Raw genomic sequence first — 22547 nt, 5'->3', positions numbered from 1 at the left:
GCCAAATCAGCCACTCGGTTGTGTCTATACGCCCTGCACTCCAGTCATGGAAAGTCAAACCCTAAATGGAGCTCTTGGCTCATTAGTCTAAATATAACAACGTGCATTCTTGTGTGATGGCAAAGACACAAACCTGAGATAAAAACTGTCAAATAACTCTGTCTTCTTCATCGAAGCTTCAGCAGGAGGGGTTGTTGGAAAAATGCAGATGTGAGTCATTCCACTGAAACCAGGGAACACACAGTAAACAGATGAGAAGCAATAGATGGAGTAATAAGGGAATGCAAAAGGTTTAAAGTGTGCAGGCTGCAACATTTCACGGATGCAGCAAAGAAGAGAAGCAGCATTGTCACATGTTTTTGTTTAAAAATTGAAAACAGTATTGATGAATTGGCCAGTGATTGCTTTTTATTGTTACTAAAATGATTAAACTCCTCACAGTGTCCCCCCTCTGGTACTGACACGACTACTGCTGTGAAACTGCTCCACAAACTCCTCTGGAGACAAAGCTGTCTGCTGTTTGCTTGCACACAGAACAAGCTCTTAACAAGCCCCTGTTTGATCTGTTTCCAGAAGGACTTGGCAGCCTTTTCTACTGCTTTAGTGCCCTTATCTCTGATTTCTGGGAGTTCAACCTAAAGGCCAGTAAACAGGTCAAACAGCTGTGCCATCACGCAGCGACTCCCCCCGTTACACTCCATCACATCTGAGGCCGTTCTGCTTTCAGTCCAACTGCGTCTAAAAGTTGAGGAAATGACATCATGAGGTGACTCAACCTACCCCCATAGACATTAGCGTTTGGGCAAGTGGGCAGTGATGAAACATGGAAAGAATTCATGTCGAGAGGAGAGGCCTGAACGCCAGTAAACACTCTTTAAAATCTGTTCCTTTCTTTTTCTCATTTCGCCCAGTGAATGCTCCCTCCATCTCCTTTTTTTGTCTCATGGGTGACTGTGGGTTAATTTATGGCCATGATGTCATGCGCTCTGGTGAACGCAGTAGACGTGATGACCTGTCGTAAAAGTGTGACAGCGGTATGCTTTACTGAAGGTGGCAGACAGGAGCTGCACTGACAGCAAACAGTATATTAGTTCTGATTTCTGAAGAAATCAGAACTAACATTTCTTCAAAGTTTTCCTCTAATATTCACAATCATTCATTGTTATTAGGAAAAAAGGGGAAAGTGTTGAAACATTTAACATCTTTCTGACATCTGAACATTTACCAGCATTATAAAACCTCCACAAAAGTGCATGTTTTTATTTTTATTTTAGTTTAACAGATATATGTACATTTAAGTGATAAAGACCCAGATGCTCACTTTATAGACCTTGCTGCTCATTTCTCCTAAAAGCAGGCAAAAATATAGACTGGTTAAACATACAGCAAGTGTCTGTCTCTTTGTCCATTTGAACAAAGAGATATGTTAACCCAGAGATATGTGGCTTTCAGCTCATGTAATGCAGTTTTTATTTCAAAGTGCAGCAGGGACCTCTGATGAGTAGAAAAACTGCAATGTAGTATAGCTCAAGTGTCATCTGTAAATCCCTGATTTGAATATTTCTACACTATAGTATACAAATATTTTATGCAACAGTAAACCTTTTTAATGTTTACTTTACAGAAGACAGTGTACTAGATCTGCACTGACAGCAAACAGTAAATGCAGAGCAGTTTTGATTTCTGCAAATCTTTAAAATTTCCCCCATTTTTCCCATTTACAATCATCAATATATGCCTTCCATGAAGATGAAAACAATCTTGAATCAATATGAAGCCTGGAATTTCTTCTAATGATCCTTTCAGCAACAGCCATGATGTAACTCTTCCATGGGGTCTTATTTTAGATTTTGCAAGTTGTGATAATTATTGTTATCACCCTAAATTAGGCATTTTGACTGTTATTGTTTGTTAAATAAACAATTTAACGACTCAGTGTTTTATTAGATTTATATATTTATGTTATCATGACACAAAAGTCACTATAATCCAGGCTCACAAACAACTCAAGAACAATTTACGTCTATTCTTTGTTAATCTCTACTGCCCTCTGGTGGTGCGAAACGCGTAAAACAGATTTCAGGAGTTGGAGCAGGAGAAATATTACAATTTATTGGAAAATAAAAGCTCAACATACATGTTTTAAAAGTTAAGTAAAACATATAAAAACGTTATACAGTGTATATTTATTTATATATAAATATATATAAATATATAATATTTTCGATGGATAACCTTCTCATCTTCCTTTTTTCCTTTACATACAAAAATATCCTCAGTTGGTTTAAACATATATCAACAATAAGAAAATCCTCTCTAAAGTTTTGTTTTTAGAATATATGATAAAAAACACTGATGAAATACTACATAAAGTATTACAAAAACAATTTGAACTAATTATGTTGTGTTTAAAAGCATCTATATTAAGGAATGCTCTCAGAGCGCTGTTTAAATGCAAAAAAATAAACACTTTTATGTTTACATCAAAATTGTCAATAGTCAATTTTTTATTATTATTTTTTAAATGAGGTTTAGAGTTTTGAACAGACATCTGCATTTATATGCAGTGAGGTATGGTGTGTTTCTTTAAGCACTCTGTGTGAACTGCATGCTAAGTACTTTGATTGAACTGCTTTTAGGTGTATGACACATCTGTGTAAATGTTGCCTGGAAATTCTCTATCATCCATTCTGCCCTTGCTGCTCTCCAGAGGGTCAGCCATTGGCAAATAGGAATCATTCAGAAAGTAATTTTCTGCATAAAGGCTGACGTAAGATGAGCCATCAGGGCAAAAGCAGACACACCTTTGGGGATGTTTGGGACCCTCATCAGGACCTCCTTTCTCCGTAACCTGATCATACAGGTAAAAATTTACACCGAGGCAAAGAAGGGGCAGCTCTTTTTCAAGGGTCACATAATCCATGAAGACTTCTGTTGCAGGACTTCCAATGACCTGCCTTTCAGTGAAAAAGCTTTCGGTAGATGACAGTAGTTTGGAAGGTTCTTCTAACAACTTCTCCGATTGGAGGGCATCACTTTCAGACAGTATCTCCACCACTGATGAAGTGGTTTCTTCAAAGCACTGCTTTACTGTGAGGGGAGGCTGCTGATATCACAGGAAAACATTTATTAGCAAATAAATGTTGATTCTCTTACAGTTAAAGTGAATACATTTGAAAATGAACTGTTTTGTGTGTCAAAATAACACAAATAGTAATGTGAAATAGTGTCATTTACCAGTTTCTGCCCGCTGATTTCTGTCAGAAAGCCTTGGAGAACTTTTTCCAGGTTGGGCACAGGGGGCCAAAAATACTGCTTGAGTTTACTTAAAAAAAAAAAAAAAAAAAAAAACATTTGTATGGTTTAACATAAAAAGTTATGTCTCAGGAGATGGTTAACAAAATTCGTGCAGGAAACACAAAATGCTCCCAACTTGGCTTGTTTCACCCCACAAATAAATGTGTCCGGAAATCGTTTGACTTAAGTTTTACAAATATTACCTGCGATAAAGTAAAAGGACTGAGATGAGGATGACTCCTGTGATCAGTGTAGGAACAAGGATCCACCAGACAAGGAAAATGTCTGGAAAAGGCACAAGGATTTAAAAAGAAAGATCAGCTTTGAAATGTTTTTTGTGTTTGTATACAATTTTGTTTAAAGCTTACTCGTGTCTGGTGTCATCTCGCCAGTGAATGCATCTGACCAGTCACTCCAGTTTCCAGAGTATGTCAGCCCATCTGGTTTAGCTCTGATCTTTACTATGAAACGACTGCTGCCTGGAAGCTTCATGCATGTGTGGGTCTCTCTTTCTTTAACCTTCTGGAGACACAAATTAAAAGAAACAGACAAATTTGGGTTTAGTGTCCCATTACATAAACACATTGCATAAGTTCAGACTAGCAGGACTTTAACCCTTGTGCTATCCTAGGCACTTTAACATTGGGGGTTGGGTCATCTAGACCCACTAGACAGGGCTCTGAACCTTTTTTCTTCAATGATTTGTGATCTTCACTGGTGTCCATGGATTCCATGAAATCTTTCCACCTTTATCCACCTTTGTCATGGTAGGGAGAACACGTCAATGTATGGGTGGGGTCATCTAAGATAGCACAAGGGTTAAATCATATCTATGAAACATTTGGAATTCCATATTTTGGCTTCATCTAGTGGTGAGTTGAAGAAGTACATCATGGACAGCTTTTGAGAGAAGCCTTTTCTATTATATAAGTGCTTAAAGTTTTTTGTTTCAATTAAAACTTCCTCAGTGTTGATTATTAACCACGTCTAACTGAAGCCACTGTTTCCAAAATCCCTTCTACATGGGCGTGGCCACTGGTGCTGACCCGAGTAGCCCTGCCCTTGATCCCCCCCTTTCTGCAAGCTGTGTATTGCATAAGTGAAGAGCTTGACACAAGGGGGAAGGGGGGTGGGGGGCACAAACGTCTGACAGTCTCTTTTCTCAAAAGTATGAGGGGCCGTATAAGACATTATTTATTCTGAACCATTCACATTCATACATTCTTGCTCTCACAGTCATATATACTCTCTTTCGCATACATATATTCTCTTACGCATCCATATATTCTCTCTCTCACATTCATACATTCTTGCTCTCACAGTCATATATACTCTCTTTCGCATACATATATTCTCACTTGCACATTCATATATTCTCTCTCTCGCATGCATATATATTACTTTACACATACATACATTCTCACTCTCATTGTCACTCTTAAAAAAGAATGTATGTATGTGAAAGACAAGTATATATGAACGTGTGAGGAAGAGTTTATATGTGTGTGTGAGAGAGGAGTATGCATGAAACGGAAGTGACTTTGGATGAAAAGGAAGGCACTTTGAATGAAAAGGAAGGCACTTTGCATGAAACGGAAGGCAGATGATTTCTCGTGCTCTGATTGGACGAGAGGCCGCCACCTCCCATTTTGAACACACTCTAAACCCTATCACTTGTACTGACTCATAACTATTAAGGTTACACAACTTAAATGTCATTTTGTAGTTGATTCAACTATAAAGTATTAAGCTCTATCAAGATTTTTTCAAATTTAACTTAACAGTGCTAAATATTTTAAAGCTTATTTGTATCTAGCACTCAAAAATTTTAAGATCCCTGAAGTAGCGTCATGACGTCATCACGTACTGGTGGGAGGGTCTTTCGTTTTCTCTACGTTAGCTCAGGTGGCCATGTTGGATTTGCCGAATGCGAGTATGCGACGTTTGAAATTGAAAGTCGAGCATTTTATTTTTCTGCAAAGCGTTGCGATTTCGTCCCGCTTCAAGACGCCCCAACCTCGGGTTTTTTTTTTCATCCGCCTCATCGCTGATGGTGCCGTCTTGTCTTCAGCCCTGATTTAATTTGGTAAGTATCGTTCATGGTTTATTTTGAATGAATGCTTTAAGAATGCTCTTATACTACCGTAAATGTGGTTTACTGTTGTTTAAACATATGTGTGTTACGATTGTTTTAGAGCTTAATGTGGCAATGCATACATGATTAGAATGTTGATGGAAAAGTACAGAGAAGGTCAGAAGGAGCTGCATTGTGTGTTCGTAGATTTAGAGAAGGCGTATGACAGGGTGCCGAGGGAGGAGCTGTGGTACTGTATGAGGTCGTCTGGAGTGGCAGAAAAGTATGTCAGAGTAGTTCAGGACATGTATGAGAGAAGTATGACGGTGGTGAGATGTGCTGTAGGTCAGACAGAGGAGTTCAAGGTGGAGGTGGGACTACACCAAGGATCAGCTTTGAGTCCTTTTTTGTTTGCTATGCTGATGGACAGGCTGACAGACGAGGTAAGACAGGAATCTCCCTGGACAATGATGTTTGCGGATGACATTGTAATTTGCAGTGAGAGTAGAGAGCAGGTGGAGGAACAGCTAGAGAGGTGGAGGTTTGCTCTGGAAAGAAGAGGTATGAAGGTCAGTCGTAGTAAGACAGAATACATGTGTCTGAACGAGAGGGATCAAGGTAGAAGCGTTAGGTTACAGGGGACTGAGGTGAAGAAGGTGCAGGAGTTTAAGTACTTGGGGTCAACAGTTCAGTGTGATGGGGATTGTGGAAAAGAGGTGAAGAGGCGAGTGCAGGCAGGTTGGAGCGGTTGGAGGAAAGTGTCAGGAGTGTTGTGTGACAGAAGAGTGTCAGCAAGACTCAAAGGAAAGGTGTACAAGACAGTGGTGAGACCAGCTCTGCTCTATGGGTTAGAGACGGTAGCAGTGAGACAGAGACAAGAGGCTGAGATGGAGGTAGCGGAGATGAAGATGTTGAGGTTCTCCTTAGGAGTGACCAGGTTAGACAGGATAAGGAACGAGTACATCAGAGGGACGGCTCATGTTGCCTGTGTCAGCGACAAAGTCAGAGAAGCCAGACTGAGATGGTTTGGACATGTTCAGAGGAGGGATAGTGGATATATTGGTAGAAGGATGTTGGAGATGGAGCTGCCTGGCAGGAGGGCAAGAGGACGGCCAAAGAGGAGATACATGGATGTCTTAACAGAGGACATGAAGTTGGCTAATGTTAGGGTAGAAGATGTCCATGATAGAGTGAGGTGGAAAAGGATGATTCGCTGTGGCGACCCCTGATGGGAAAAGCCGAAAGAGAAAGAAGAAGATACATGATTAGTTTGTCATATTAGCAGACCGAGCCAAACCCAAAATGCATTTCTGCCCGTAAGTTACGACAGTGATGAGGTGTTTTTTTTTTTCAGAGGTAGAAATGATCTGTTATGCTGCAATCACACTAAACATGATCCGCGTGTGAAATTCGCGTTGGAGGCCTCTGTCTGTGGCTAAAGTTTGCTGCTGGACATTTGTCCAAAAATGTCACTCAAAGCCTCTAACGGTTGTGTGGGAGGAGCTACCGCCAACAGTTTTAAGCCTGGTGGCTACATGGAAGCATTGGGTTTTGAATGCAGCTTTAAGCTTTTATAAATCACTGATCTCCGTTATAAAAAAGGTTTTTGTAAAAATAAATTAATCAACGTGCTCGTGTTGTGTTCAGGTACCGAACTACAGAGTGTTCAGTGTTTCACCTCCAGGTAGACGCCAAGGCCAGCGAGGTAACTTGTCTCAGTTATTTGTCTAGAGCTATTTTAAAAAAACAAAAAATGCAATAGGTTGTGTAGTGCAATAAATGTTTTTTGATCAGAATATAATTGAAACATTTTTTAACATTGAAAAATCTCTCTTGGACTTTTTCAGATACTGAACTTCAGAAAGTTCACCAGAAAGTCACCATTTCACCAGAAAAGACCTGTCAGTGGGTGAGTTTTATACTTATTTAATATATTCATCCTGAACTATTACCATTATTAGATTTATACGGCAGCATGGAAACATATATGCACATTTTAACTAGCCAAAGGTCTAAATAGAGCTGAAATTATTTACATTTGAACTAAACATATTTAGATTGCAGGCTGAAGGTGGCACAATGGAATGGAGGTGCAAGTTGTGTTCTGCTACTTTGGCACTATGCAGTACTACATATAATACTGCAGTACTACATAGCAAATATTCCAAAGTGTTTCCACTGCCATGTATGTGGAAACACTTTGGAATATTGTCATGTCTTTATGACAGTATATTACAATAATAAAATGATGTTGCATTAGCACCATTCCATCATTTGAAACCATGAAAACTCATCTGTCAAGATCTGAAATGGATTTATGTAGAGTAGATGCAGTCAGAGGAAATTGTGCAGTTTGTGTAACTTAAAGCTGCCCTTTTCTGAGACTAAGTCCACCAAAACAGACAGGAACTGGCCAGCTTGGTTAGGATTTATGACCTCTAGGTGAATTTCTAATGTGCATAATTCAAAAACGGATAACAGCTGTAAGAAGCCACGGTGTAACTTGCCTTCAAATGACTTTGGGTCTTTGACCTGAAGTGGATCATGCCATGAACACTGTATTGTACTCTCACTAGAAATAGACATCTAGAAAAGGTATCATTTTATTATTTCTTAAAGTTCCTTAAATAAATATTGGAAGTGTTTGCTCTGCATTTGCTTCAAAGGTAATGGATATTTCTTTTTATTCTTTTAGGACCAGCGTGACGTGAACATGAGACGGGCACTTGTCCTCCTTGCACTTCCTGTTTATCTGCATGAAGATGCCTCCAACTTCTTCAAGACCTGTACAGTAAGTGCAAACGACTCCCTGTCAATGGTTTTCACTAATCCTTTAATATTGATTGAGATTTTATTGAGTGACATAATAAATAGGCAATTGTTTGTAGTTTGTAAACTGAGTGATATTTTTAAATGGTTTTAAAAATGAGATGGAAGATGAGACGAACATCAGGGACTCCTGATTGGAAGGAGTGGGAACATTTTCGTTTACCTTTTTCTGCTCCTGATCCATCATTATTTGAATAAAGAAAAATGAAGCTTTAGTCTTAAATTATTTTATAAATGTCCTCCTTCAGAAAAATGCTAAAGAACTTTTTAAAAACACAATTTTAATTGGAGTTGGTCCTTAAAACATCATAGCCAGTTGATTAAAAGCTAACAGAATGTTAGCATGAAAAGATTCCCATTGACAGATGGCAGGAATGTCAGTTTTGGACATTAGTGTGATGAATATCTTTAAGGGTCTGAACTCATCTGTGTTTTTTGTTTTGTATTTTCCAGAATACCAGACCTCACAGACACTGCTGTGGGTATCTTCTCAGTTGTCGTGGTGACGCTCCTGATGCTGCCGTCAGTGGTCCCACACATCTGGCTGACTAATCTCTTCTACTCTTTGGGGACATCTATGCTCTGGACCTACAGCACCCCAAAAAACTTGAACTTGCCTTCATATTTATTCAGAATGCTGTCTTGAATCTTGAGGACAGCAAACCACTGAAAGGACATTTATTGACGCTGAAGAATGTTTCGTTGAGTGAGTCTTCCAGAATGGACTATTTGTTGGTTTAAGTGTTATGTAACTAATGTGTTTTGTTGTGATCATATGCTTTTTCTGCCATACAATACAAAACCAACTCTTTTTGTCAATATGTTGTGTGGCACTCTTATAATGCAGTTTTATTGCACTTATTGTTTCTTCATCCTCTTGATATTTGTGCTTTTTTTTAAAGAGCAATTAAAAAAAGTGTATTATGCAATCACTATTGTGTGGCCTTCACGTTTGTTGGTTTTTATCAATGTTAGCCTTTAAAATGTAGTGGGGCAGTATCAATATCTCTGTTTAGAATACATTTTAAGCTGAAGAATTTTAAATATTTTCAATGCTACACATTTAATGAGTTAAAGAATTTATAAAGCATTTGAGTGAATTTTACATATTTTATGAGTTGAGTAATATAAAAATATAGTTAGTTAAAGCGTTTTTTAGTTGGAAAATATTAAAAACTTTAAGTAAATAATCTCTCTTTTATAAGTTGAGGAATCTTAATATTTTTTATATGAAATAATACAAATGTAAGCCAACTGACAATATGAATTTTAATAAATGTTAACTTAAAAGTTTTAATAATATAACTTAACTGTTGCGTAATCTGTTACACAATAATTTTTAAGTTCAGTCAACTCGCTAGGGATTACAGTGCAGACGCTAACATGAACCAGCAAGAAATCCCAAATTAACAGACTTGTGGTGTGGAAAGGTATGTTTTTCAGCTAGCAGGAATAATCAAAGTATCCGTTCTCTGTTTCAAAATGAGATTGCCACAAAACCGTATGTTATCTCATACTGGAACAGCTTTGGATGTAGAATTCACTGGGAAAAGGTTTGGACCCTGCCACAAAAGTATTTCATCACCAATAAAATCAGAGAAATTTCTTTCAAAATTCTTCACAAATTTTATCCAGTGAAACATTTCTTTACTAAGTTTAAAAAAGATCTGGACATAAACTGTTCATTCTGTCATTCCTCACCAGAAACTGTGCCTCATCTTTTTTTGGTTTTGCTCTTTCACTCAACTATTTTGGAAAGATGTGATACATTTTATAAGAACTCATCTATGTGAAGATTATAGATTATTTTACGAGCATATTATTTTTGGATATTTTACACAAGAAAGACTTAATGCAGAAAAGATATATGTAGTTAATTTACTTATAATTATGGCTAAATACTTTATACACAAGTGTAAATATGCCAACAAAAAAAACGTGTTTTATGTTTTTCAGAAAGAAATGGTTTTGTATGTGAACAGTATTAAATCTTCCACTAACAAAAAAGCTGTCAGAACAGTTGAAACATGGTCTCTCCTGAAACTTTAACAGATTCCTTTGCCTTATTATTTTTGTTTTCTTTTTGCATAACCTGTTTTACATGGTTATCATTATGTTTTTTTTGTTCATTCTCATGGCGAACGTGAAGATTGTATTTTGCACACAGTGGAGTTTTGTGTTTGGTATTTTGTATGTGCAAGATATTGTTAATAAAGTTTATTTTAAAAAAAAAACGAACCGGCAAGAAGTAGCCACGGGGGTCCTGCAGCCATCGGAACCTTAACAAATATTTCATCTCCACCTCACCGTTGCCTTTTTTAAGAAATGACAGCTGGTTTTTCCCACATTTATATGTAGTTATGGATCGAAAACAAGAGGAATTTGTTTTAATGTAAATGCGTGTTCCAGCGTCTACAGGAAGTGTCGCCCATAATTCACGCAAAGGCTCATGGGGGCTAGGAATAAGGTGGATACGGATTTTCTGTTTCGGTGGCACTTCTATTACCATTATTGGTATTTGAGACATTCCTTTGTGTCTCTAGAGATGCAGACAGATTTGTGACCACTTGAGGTGAAGATAAAATATTTCTTAAGGTTCCGATGGCCTTCTTATTGGTTCGTGTTAGCGTCTGTTCAAAATGGGAGGTGGCGGCCTCTCGTCCAATCAGAGCACGAGAAATCATCTGCCTTCCGTTTCATGCAAAGTGCCTTCCTTTTCATTCAAAGTGCCTTCCTTTTCATCCAAAGTCACTTCCGTTTCATGCATACTCCTCTCTCACACACACATATAAACTCTTCCTCACACGTTCATATATACTTGTCTTTCACATACATACATTCTTTTTTAAGAGTGACAATGAGAGTGAGAATGTATGTATGTGTAAAGTAATATATATGCATGCGAGAGAGAGAATATATGGATGCGAAAGAGAGTATATATGACTGTGAGAGCAAGAATGTATGAATGTGAATGGTTCAGAATAAATAATGTCTTATACGGCCCCTCATACAAAAGTGTGTATCTTTAGCGATAAGGAAACTTTTTGAATAATGTGCAAATGTTTTTTGCCAGACCCTGCTGTTCAATAAAATTTCACTTGAAAAAGAACTTTGATAATCCAATGAAAAATGCCTTGAATAACATTATAATTTAATATTATATATTATATATAATATTTATATTCAGGCTGCCTATGAGCCCAGGCTGTGGCTCATAACTGATTTGATGCCAGCACATGCAGATTGTTGGATTAACTTGCACAGCAAATAAAATGAAACGCCATAAAGAAAGTGACTATTCATATGGAGCAATCCTGATCACTATGGAGGCGATCTTAACATAGCAAATGCATTCTCTCCTCTCACTTTAACCATTCTCAGGTCCTCGTACATCCATGAACCTCCTCTTTGGTCGTTCTCGGTTCCTCATAAATGTGTCCTAAACATCTCGATCTGCTGCCCTGCATTTGTCTCTAAGATATGGAGAGAAATTAGACTCAGTTTGATTTGTGCGTGCGTAATTCTTGATTTGTGCGTAAATTAGGATTTGTGTATGCATATTCTTGCTTTGTGCGTGCGTAAATTAGGATTTGTGCATAAATTTGGATTTGTGCGTGATTTGTTACTCACATAATACGTTTTGTGTATAAGTTAAAAAAAATATAAAATGAAAAAAATACAAAATGCAACTTATGTGTGCACAAATTAAGATTACAACAGCTTGAAACTACTTACACACACACATCTTTAAAAGACACGCACGAATCCCTTGTTACGCACACACGAAGCCAAAGTTACGCACGGATCTACCGTGAGACTGTTTTCACTTCTCAAAAATTCGTCCGTAAGTGCTGCGTTTAAATACCAGTGGAATGCTCGGTCATTAGAATTTTCCTATCAGCCTTCCCTTCTAAACGTATTTTCTTCAGTGGGTGTAGCAGGGCTTAAAAAAAACTGTAAAGGAAAATAAAAACTATTATCTGAGAATATGACGTTCACTTTTAAACGCTAATATATATATTAAAAGTATATTATTCTCCGAGACACCGAATTAATACAAAATGCGTAACAGGAACGACCAGTAGGGGGCACTGTTTTTTTTCTTCCGGAAAAATCAAAGGCAGTCAGACTGAGAGAGTCACGGAAGAATGGCGGCCCGTCTCGGTGGTCAGCGCCCCGAAGTAAGTAGCCTCTATGTTCAACACTAACATCTACTGTCTTCATGTATTGATTGAGTCATTGTCTGGATACGTTTAGAAGGGAAGGCTGATAGGAAAATTCTAATGACCGAGCATTCCACTGGTATTTAAACGCAGCACTTACGGACGAATTTTTGAGTCTCACGGTAGATCCGTGCGTAACTTTGGCTTCGTGTGTGCGTAACAAGGGATTCGTGCGTGTTTTTTAAAGATGTGTGTGTGTAAGTAGTTTCAAGCTGTTGTAATCTTAATTTGTGCACACATAAGTTGCATTTTGTATTTTTTTCATTTTATATTTTTTTAACTTATACACAAAACGTATTATGTGAGTAACAAATCACGCACAAATCCAAATTTATGCACAAATCCTAATTTACGCACGCACAAAGCAAGAATATGCATACACAAATCCTAATTTACGCACAAATCAAGAATTACGCACGCACAAATCAAACTGAGTCTAATTTCTCTCCATACTAAGACATCTAACACGAGCTGTTCCTCTGATGGATTCATTCCTAATTCCTGATCCTCTCCATCCTCATCACTCACAGACAACCTCAACATCTTCACCTCTGCGACCTCCTACTTAGGGATGGGTATCGTTAAGGTTTTAACGGTACTACTACTCTTATCGATACTGCTTATCGATCCGGTATTTTAACGGTACTCTTATCGATACTTTTTAAGGACGAAAAATAAATAAATAAATAACAAATTGAGAACATAAAGTGATTTATTTCCTCATTTTGCAACATTGTTTTTTTAACAAAACATTTTACTTTATACATGAGAATGTTCCAGACAGGATATTTATTTAATTATTTAATTCATTATTTTTTTTCTTTATAAGCGTGATATTTCCTTTAATCTTTTGTCCATTTTCCACAACCTTGAACAGACTTTTCTGTCTGTCAAACACCAGAGTTCAGTTAAGTGAGATGATGGAAACAAATTCACTTTGATGCAGATTAGCTTTTATTTTTTTATTTTTCTTTAAATCCAGTAAACCCAATAAATTATATTAACTTTATATACGATGAATATCATTAGCTATTAAGTATTATTAAGTTCTAGAAAGCAGCCGTTAGTTTGTCGCGGGTCTGGAACGGTTTGTCGCGTGCAGCCCCCCCCCCGCGCAGCGTGTTCACAGACAGCTCAACATACGGTCATCGTAGCAGCAAGGTGACAGGATGGTGGGGACTCCTTGACGCAAACTTCATTAATTTTACACGGAAATGGGTGTTCTTAGAGTAGAGGGGGATAGAAGGATTTTTTCGGGGGCGCTCACGTGTCCCCTACAAAACCACCACTGATGAGTTACTTGATGAGTTACCTATGCCAGATAACGTTTCTATTTTGTGGGACACAAAAAATAAAGCGACTTCTCCAGTACCGATAGCAGAACCGTTGAGGTCAGATCTTAACGATACTGCGGTCTTGAAGAATGTGGCCCCGGGGCTCGTTCAATACCGGGGCTCGGTACCCATCCCTACTCCTACTCTGCCTCCTGTCTCTTTCTTAGTCTCTAAACCAACAACATGGCTGCTGTCACTGCAGTCTTCTACACCTTTCCTTTCCACCTTTTGTCACACATCACAGTCTACATCTATTTGATACCTTCTGTTCTCACCAGCTTTTACACGCCTCTTCACCTCTTTGCAATAAATATCTTTTGAAACAATGAAACCACAGCTTCTCTGTTTTCACCCAATTCAAATGGTCAAAGAAAAACAAGAAAAAACACAACATTTTGTCTTCACCAAAATGCTGCTTTAACCACACAATAATGTGAGTCAAAGGCTTCATGCATATTCTGGAACTCACCTTCCATCCTTCACCTCCTCTGATCTTAATGTCAACTTCATACTGCAGATGGGTTTCCAATGCAAAACGAGGAGCTTCCCAGTCCAAACACAGCTCTCCTTTCTTCAGCGTTCCTCTCAGATGGCTCGGTGGAAACGTTTTGACTGCAAACAAAAAGGTGCCCAAAATATTTTGTAGAGAAAGTTGTAAAACTCTATTGTTGGTTAAGAACATTGAGTGTTCAATAGTGTTTTGACCGCTTGGGGAATACACCATGAAACAAAGTCTACCTAGTTCAGTCATTATAATTATAAAATAAACCACTGTATGAAAATTGGTTTCTAAAATTGAACTAAACTTGCCATTTCTTATTGTTTACAAAAAACAGAACATTGTTTGACTCTGGTGCATAAAATTAATATTCCATTGAGTAAATTAGAAAGAAAGAAACTTAAGACAGAAAAATGTTGATATTTCTGACAAAAAAAAGGACGATCACTCACTAGAGTTTTTGACCTTGAAGGCTTCGGTGAAAAAAGTTCTGTTGGATGCAGCTGAAGTGCTGACGAGCTTGACCATAACTTTTTTAGACTCATCTCCATGAAAGTGACACACATTAGTTATGTTCCCACTCCAAACACACTCAGACCAGGGCGTCCAGTATGGAGGTTCTCTGAAACAGGTACAGAAAAAAAAACAGAAAAATTCATAAATATATGCCTCTCTTTAAACAGAAAGTCATTTTACTGCCACACATCCTGGCAATACATTTAAAAACAATTCAATAAAAGACGATATTTTTGAGTTTACTTTTAATACTTTTACGTTTTTAAAGTGATGGTAAAAGCAAAAAGTTTAAAAAAAAATATTTTTAAAAGAATCTTTTAACTAAACCCCTTTCTGGTACAATTTTGAGGTAATTAGCAAATCATTCATGAAAGACTGAAAGCACAAAGATTGAAATCTTCTGTGATAGATGGAGGTCATGTGATACAATTCACCAATTTAGGATTATTTTTTTTCTATTTGGCATCAAAATCTTTTTGTCTTCACTGTTAATGTTAATTTAAAGACCCACTCCGATGAAAATGTTTTTTTTTTGTGTTTTTGAATTGTTCTTGTGGTATGTCTCTCACGATGGAGGGCATTAAAAATGCATTTCTGAGTATTTCTTTATTCAAATTATTTTAAATCAGGAGCAGACAAAAAAATGCAGTTTGACAAAGCTTGTATCTGTAACATAGGTACTACAATTGGCAGGCCACAAGCTCTCTGCTCCGCTTCATTCTGATACATCCACTTGTACAACGACTAGATCCATGTACGTCTTTGTTTTCCTCGCCTGAGCTGGCATCTCTCTCTCAAAACTGTACGGCTGAAATGTTTGCCACTTTTGTGGCACTGGTAATACTAGGTTGGGGTGTGAGGAGCTGTAAGCCAGTAGGAGAGAGTGTTAACAAATAAGTGATGTGGGGGCAGGCTTACTCCGCGCCAAGGGTCCTCTGCCGCTCTGCAAAAACTATGTCCTAGAGAATGACACGGGCTTTTTGATTTTGGCTAAAAACAGCACAATCATAGCACAAAGTCCACTTGCAACGCTTTTACTATTGCTCAAATATAGTTTGAGTGGGACTTTCAGAAAAAGAACTTTGCTTCTGCCTTTCTTAAGCAGAGTGATAAAGATCAGTGTTAAAAGGAAGCAAACAAATGTGTTACTTGATATCCATCTTGTAGAACAGTTTGTTTTCACTTTCTTCAGAAGCCATGACGTCATTCCAATGACAGGTGACACTTTTCAGATCAAATGTGCTGCATGTTAGTGAGATGTCATCTGCAAAGAAACAAAACTTTATCAATAGAATTTCACATTTTAATATTTTTGTGATCCTTAAATATACAGCTTGCATTCTATTTGTAATGAATACTGCATAGGTATTCTAATAATACATGGCAAGTATGGCATATGGTATGAATGTTGATGGCACTGTGCAACAACAGTGGATAGCCTACAGGACAATGGCACACAAAAAGAAAGATCTGGAAAACTATTTCATAAGTGACAGCTAGTTTTTTCTTCTATTCCCATAAGGTGCTTACCACAATATCCTGGATGTTTATACGCATCTATCACTGCGCAGCTGTCATTTCTTTACTGTAAACGTTTTCAGTTACTATGAGTTAAATGGGCGGTAGTCAGGGAAAGATTATGGGAATTATGCTTCAATTGTATGGAAAAATTTAGCGAACATTGCTGTGGATAATGTGCAGAATCAGGTGTCCTTCACAGGAGCGCTTAAGGTCTGTCTTCCACCAGCAAAAAGACCCCCCACACACGCACACTCCCGATCCCACTGCTGGCAACTTGTCAGTTATTCAATCACTGATAAAGTACATCTATTTTTCTCAGGAAGCAGCTTTTAACCAGCAGAACCATTCGTCATGATGGCCCTGAAGTGCTCTATATATCCATCCATCTATCATTCTCAGGAGCTATCCAAATAGCAGGGAGACCTCACAGTGCAGCAAATCAACAGTTAAGTTAAATGCTCTACTTACTAGGTTCAACCTGTTTTGAACCTGCGTTCTGTTGACCTACATCCAACAGAACAAAGGATGAACACATTACCTAGATGACTGTAAAAAAATCACATGTAAGTGGAGTCTTTGTAACATTTTATGGGCAGTAGAAATCAGAGTAATTGGGAGTAATGACTCATGCAGTTAAAGGGTAACTAAAGGTTTAAGGGCTATGATCTAAAGCAGATCCCCCAGTAGGTAAAAAATAATTAGGGTGGAGACCTTCCATGTACTGTCTTTTTTGTCAACCGCCTCTTATGCACTATACCTACAACATTCTTACCCCGCATTTTAAGTACATCATAATTGCAAAATAATGTCACCATACCAAGCAGTGATCATTGGGTAATGTGTGTATTCCAAAGCATAATAAATCTTTAATTGTCATTTTTATATTCATTCATTTGGTCTGAAGGAGGCCTCACCTGCACTTTGGGGAACTGTGGCATGGACAGGTTGGGTCCAGCTGCTCCAGTGTCCTACATTTTCATCATAACCACATTTAACAGCAAGCTGGATCTCAACCTCCTCACCTGGAACCAGAGAAAGCTCCAGACTTGTCTTCTCAATCTGAAATCATTAAAAAGAGATAGTCAGTCATGACTGTTATGCTCACATTGTGTCAGAATAACTCTGTTTGCTTCCAAACAAAGAATTTTTATTTAGCCTTTCTGAAAAAAAAAAATCACCTCTATTGTTCTTTCTTTTTGGGTTCTGGTGAAGTATCGAATTTTGTAAGTCGTATACTCGGGGTCCAGCAGCTTTCCTTTTGCCAACCATGAGACCTGCAGTTGTCCTGGGCCATTTGGTTGCAATACCACACTAAATCGGGGATCTGGAAGATCTATAGAAAAAGAAACAATTCTTATATTTCATTGCCCCTACTTTGAGAACGACCCGGATTGTGACCATTCTTTCTTTTTTGGTGTTTATGAAACAAATTTTCCATGAACCTGAAAAAAGCAAAAATCTGAAATCCAAAGAATTTTCTCAGTCAATAGTTCTTACCATACATCCAAACATCCAGCTTTATCAAATGTGATAGAAATACTGCCTCTCAACTGTCTCTTTTGTTACCACAATGGCCTTCTAGAGTCCAATCCTTTTCTTTTGTATTCTCCAGTGGAAAAAAAACAATCTACCCATCGCAAAATTGATGATGATTTCCTGAGGTAGGACCATGTGGCCTGATAGAGTTTACTCCTTATTATAGTTTTAACCAAGAGGTCTAGGACCACACATACTCCACTGCCTATGGTGGCTTAACCTCTAAATGTAGTTTTATGGATTCATAAATATGGGAATAGTGTTTACATGTTTGGTTTTACATTTCAGACGTTGTTGCTTTTTTGTGAGGATATGTGTGTTTTAATTTGGTTTTCTTGACTACTTGAGGTTTGCTGGATTTATGCTAAACCCCTGTCGAACCACATTTCAATTGTGATTATCCACAACTGTTTTGTTATCCTTTAAGTCGGTTTAAGTCAATAATTATATGAAGTTATAAGTTTAGGTGCCTAAAAAGCCATAGAGGAAGTGTGCTGTGTTGCTTTCCAGGAGGAGCTGAAACATGCTTTGGGAGATCAGGAGATTCTTCCAGACGACTTAACAGTTACAGTTAAAGTGAACAGAGAGACTGGGAGGTAGGTATTGGTGAGCCAAAAGAAATGAGAAAATCGGGTAAGAAGAATTAACGATGGAATGTAAAAGTTCAGGAGAATGTTAAAAGGGAAATGTTAGTAAAGAAAAAGTGAGACTCTAAAAGGGCAGAAGACAGGAGAGCAGAGAGATGCAGCACAAGGTGACAAGGGCCAAACAAAGGGTGACAACTTGAATAATGGGTCACAATTGTGTGATAGAAATGTGTTGACAGGTTCCACATGTGTGAGAAAACTTGAAAGAGCTGATGAATTAGAAAAATGTTCAAGATCACAAAATGGAAGTGGTGGATGTGGTTGGAGCAGGACGTTGAGTAATGATGATGATGCAAAGAGTGGGGTGGTGTCTCCTGGTGTTTGTGGGGACCACCCGTTCAAACACAGATTAGACTCTAGGTGGGGCTAAAGCAATTCTTATTTTGCCTTCTCTTTTAAAAAGGTTGCTTATTTTCACAAGCACTTGGTACAAAAATCTTTTTTTTAGTTGATGAGCCCCTGCTCCCTGCCCTGCTAACCTAAAAAAAGGTTCTCATTGATAAAATTATAAACATTTTAGAGTGGAGTAAAAATCCGAATAAAACAAAGCTGTTGGTGCTGAATTTCTGTATTTTGTCAGAACACAAAGCACACCTCATTTTAGCCCATTGTTTGCAGAACACACTATCCTCAAATGTATGTGGCTCCAAGAGTACAGCGCTGGATTACAATGTTTGCTATATCTGTAGCACAACTTGTAGCCCTGCTGGCCAAAAGTAGCAGTTCAGAGTGCTGTTTATTTGGTGAGTCACACTTTAAGGAATTTACTAAAATGTAAAGTGGCGAGTTTGTTTTGGATCTGGGTTTTATTTTTTGAAAATGAGAAAAAAAAAATTTACAGAGCAAGCTTCAGTTATGAAAATTGAAAATTGATTAGTTCAAAACAATAAATAAAGGAGCCGGGCCTGTTTTACCATCTTTATGAATTGCTTTCCTGATTATTTAAAGTATCTTAAACAAGTTTCAAACAAGAAAATAACCTTAACTTTTCAAAGTATTGCAAGTTGTTTCTTGCCTTGCCTCTGCCAATTAGTTATCTATTTGTTTTTTCAATCCATCATTTTTTGTCATTGTATGCTCATTTCTGATAAATGCTTTACCCTGACTTGTTTTTTAAATTGATAATTGTGTTTTTTTTATTTATTTTTTTATTAAGTGCCTGTCGGAATAATTTTCTGTTTAAGCACCAATTCACAGTTAAAAGGCATAACATGTCATCAGATAATAATTCAGGTTCTTTCAGCACCAACAGATCTTCATAAAAACACTTTGAGTTTATTTTGATCCCCTCTTTTGTGTAACCCTTGTGCTATCCTAGGCAGTTTAACATTGGGAGTTGGGTCATCTAGACCCACTAGACAGTCAGCTGAACCTTTTTTCTTCACAAGGGTTAAAGCATAAAATAAGTGACAAATATGAGATTCTTACAGTTGTCTTCCACACAGACAGTCCGATTGTAGAGAATGGTGTTTTTGGCAGGTTCTACCACCATGATGTCCATCTTAACGTATACATAGACATCGGAAAATGAACATATGTGCAGGAAAGACCCGTTTTGTGTCCTCTGGACTGACATAGCACATTTTGAGGGATTGCTTGAACACATAGAGAAATAAACAAAAACGGATAAAGATGTTAAAAAGTGAAAACAGACGACAAGACCACAACATCCTGAGTGAAACAAAAGAACTGAAATCAATGTTTCCATACATACCTATCATAACTGTAGAGCAAATCATAAGTTTCATTGTCAAATGTCTCAAAGAAGCAGGTGAAATCATTAAGGGTTCGAGTGAAACACTTGGGGTCCTGCACATCCTTCAAGAGGAACATATCTGCCCGAGAAAATAATGAGAATAAGAGAAATGCTTACCCCCTTTTCTCCACAAACACAACATTTATTTTTTTGAAAGTGCAACAGACCACGAAACATGTATTTCACACATTCCAATATTGGCAAGCACAGTATTTGAAACGCCAACTGCTTTTTTTCTGCATTTGCAAAAACATTACAGCTACAGAACAAACAATGTTCATTCTGCAGCAAATCAAAATATGTAACACTGGCATGTCATACCTTCCTCCGATACATAATTGACAAGTCCACTGGAACAATGAATGCACAAAACAACAGGCACCATCCACCTGCACAGCAAACTCATGGTAAACAGCAGTATTGTGCTCAGGAGCACGGCGGCAGTTGAAAAGCAACAACACACGCTTGTGTGTTGTGTTTATCACATTGCATATGCATGGGGGGTGGCTCAGTTTGACTAATTATGCTCAAAGAAGGAAGTGAGTTCTACGTTCAGTGGAAACTGGCACCCAAAAGGACTAAAAGGGGAGTGGTTAACATCCAATATTAATTTTAGACTTTAGATTTTGTTTTGTTTTTTCCCTGTAAGTTGAAACGATTCATCATCGTTGCTTTTATCCAATTGTGACTAAATTCATCTGCATTTTTCAGTACAGCTTCATTCTCTGCTCTGTCACATCTGGATCATTGGATGTACACACCTGGTTTCTGTTTTTACTACTGAACTAGTTTCCAAGTTTCAGCTGCTGCTTGTAAAATCTTCATGAAAAAGTTCATCTTAGGGTCGTACGTTATTACTTCCCCTATTCCCCTATTACTTCTAGGTCGTGTCCTCTTTGAAGTTATTCTACACTCACGGACATTTTAGCTTTCCTGGAGGAAAAATCTCTTCTCATCCTGTATGATTTCAAAGCTTTTGCTTTTTTTCATGTCATTTTAGACAAGTTTAGAAAACAAAAGTAAATAGTTACTGTCTTAAATGGGGAACTGCACACCATGAATAGCTGTGTGATGTAATTATGAACCAAAATACAGGACAGATACAGTATTCAGTCATTATTACATGCACATAAACCTCTCCACAGGCAAATGAAAAAATAGTAAAAGTATGAGTCGATGCTCAGAATGTCCTAATTATTGTTGCCTCAGTAGCAAACAGTCCATGTGCTGATTTATCACATCTCGACACAGTTCAGCAACATGGGCAAACAAAAACAGTTGTCATCCATTAAGGCTTTTTTAAATGAGCTAGTTGACAGTTTACTTTTGAAAGGTGCAAAAATTGACTGACTGCAACAAACACCATAATTTTAGCATGTCATTTGAACCTTATAATCAAATGTATAATACTTTATCAAATTCATTCAAAGTAAGTCATGTTACAAACACCTGCCAATTCCGATTCTAGCAGATCTGCTGTTTAGACAAATATTAAACACTTTATACTATTCTGTTCATCCCTTTTAAATTTGTTTAAAACAAAACTCAGTAAAAAAAAAAAAAAAAACTATTTTAATGAATACATGTAATGTATCCCCTAAGCCAGGGGTGTCAAACTAATTTTCACCGAGGGCCACATCAGCATAGTGGTTGTCCTCAAAGGGCCAGATGTAACTTATACATGTAACTAAATGAAATGTAAAATAAATGTAGCTACTCCTTAATGTTAAATAACTCTTTATTTGTTCATCATAACTTTTTGAAGTGACAATGACAGTTGCATAGAAAACATATGTTTGCTTGTTACTCTAGCATAAATCCTTTTAACTCTTGGGCTATCTTAGATGACCCCACCCTTACATTGACGTGTTATTCCTACCATGACAAAGGTGGATAAAGGTGGAAAGATTTCATGTAATCCATGGACACCAGTGAAGATCACAAATCATTGAAGAAAAAAGGTTCAGGGCACTGTCTAGTGGGTCTAGATGACCCAACTCCCAATGTTAAAGTGCCTAGGATAGCACAAGGGTTAAATTTGATTCTGACAGGTTAGATTATATGGACAGTGTTTAAATCCTAATGTATTGTTGCCCAATCCGATATTTCAAGTCTGATTCCCCCAAGATATGAATAAATACAGAACAATTTTTCTTTTTTCTTATAAGAAATTAAAAACTTTTATGCTCTCTCGGGCCACATAAAATGACATGGCGGGCCTCATTTGGCTTGAGTTTGACACATGTACCCTAAACAGTTTTCTTCTTTGTGTCTTACCTATTTAGTACCAAGGAACAAATCATAAAAAATGTTGA

General features: G+C 37.5%; 1 protein-coding gene across 2 annotated transcripts; it reads right to left on the bottom strand.

The window, feature by feature from the left end:
• Positions 1-1245: 1245 nt before the first annotated feature.
• mpl (MPL proto-oncogene, thrombopoietin receptor) lies at positions 1246-20968 on the bottom strand. 2 transcript variants are annotated; one of them, XM_023954335.1, is made up of 12 exons: positions 20554-20968; positions 20191-20311; positions 19905-20071; positions 17472-17626; positions 17208-17352; positions 15922-16036; positions 14709-14878; positions 14227-14369; positions 3666-3819; positions 3501-3582; positions 3238-3325; positions 1246-3103 (listed from the first exon to the last, which is right to left on the bottom strand). In XM_023954335.1, the coding sequence occupies exons 1-12, from the start codon at positions 20636-20638 to the stop codon at positions 2636-2638; spliced, it is 1893 nt and encodes a 630-aa protein (XP_023810103.1). In that variant the 5' UTR covers positions 20639-20968; the 3' UTR covers positions 1246-2635. The 2 variants fall into 2 exon arrangements, with proteins under 2 accessions (XP_023810103.1, XP_023810102.1); XM_023954334.1 differs by having other exon boundaries at positions 1246-3106; positions 20554-20964.
• Between the last annotated feature and the right edge of the window lie 1579 nt (positions 20969-22547).

The sequence above is a fragment of the Oryzias latipes genome, chromosome 4 (genome assembly GCF_002234675.1).
Source record: "Oryzias latipes chromosome 4, ASM223467v1".
NCBI lineage: Eukaryota > Metazoa > Chordata > Actinopteri > Beloniformes > Adrianichthyidae > Oryzias > Oryzias latipes.
The sequence above is the reverse complement of the archived record's forward strand: the minus strand, read 5'-3'. Positions and strand labels throughout refer to the sequence as shown.

What these genes read in the sequence shown, in the direction of transcription:
- mpl (XM_023954334.1), bottom strand. Translation starts at nt 20,638, where the DNA reads ATGAGTTTGCTGTGCAGGTGGATGGTGCCTGTTGTTTTGTGCATTCAT. An exon ending in TTGCTCTACAGTTATGATAG is followed by an intron (nt 20,072 to 20,190) that starts GTATGTATGGAA and finishes TATGTGTTCAAG; the next exon opens with CAATCCCTCAAAATGTGCTA. An exon ending in AAATCAGCGGGCAGAAACTG is followed by an intron (nt 3,107 to 3,237) that starts GTAAATGACACT and finishes CTGTGATATCAG; the next exon opens with CAGCCTCCCCTCACAGTAAA.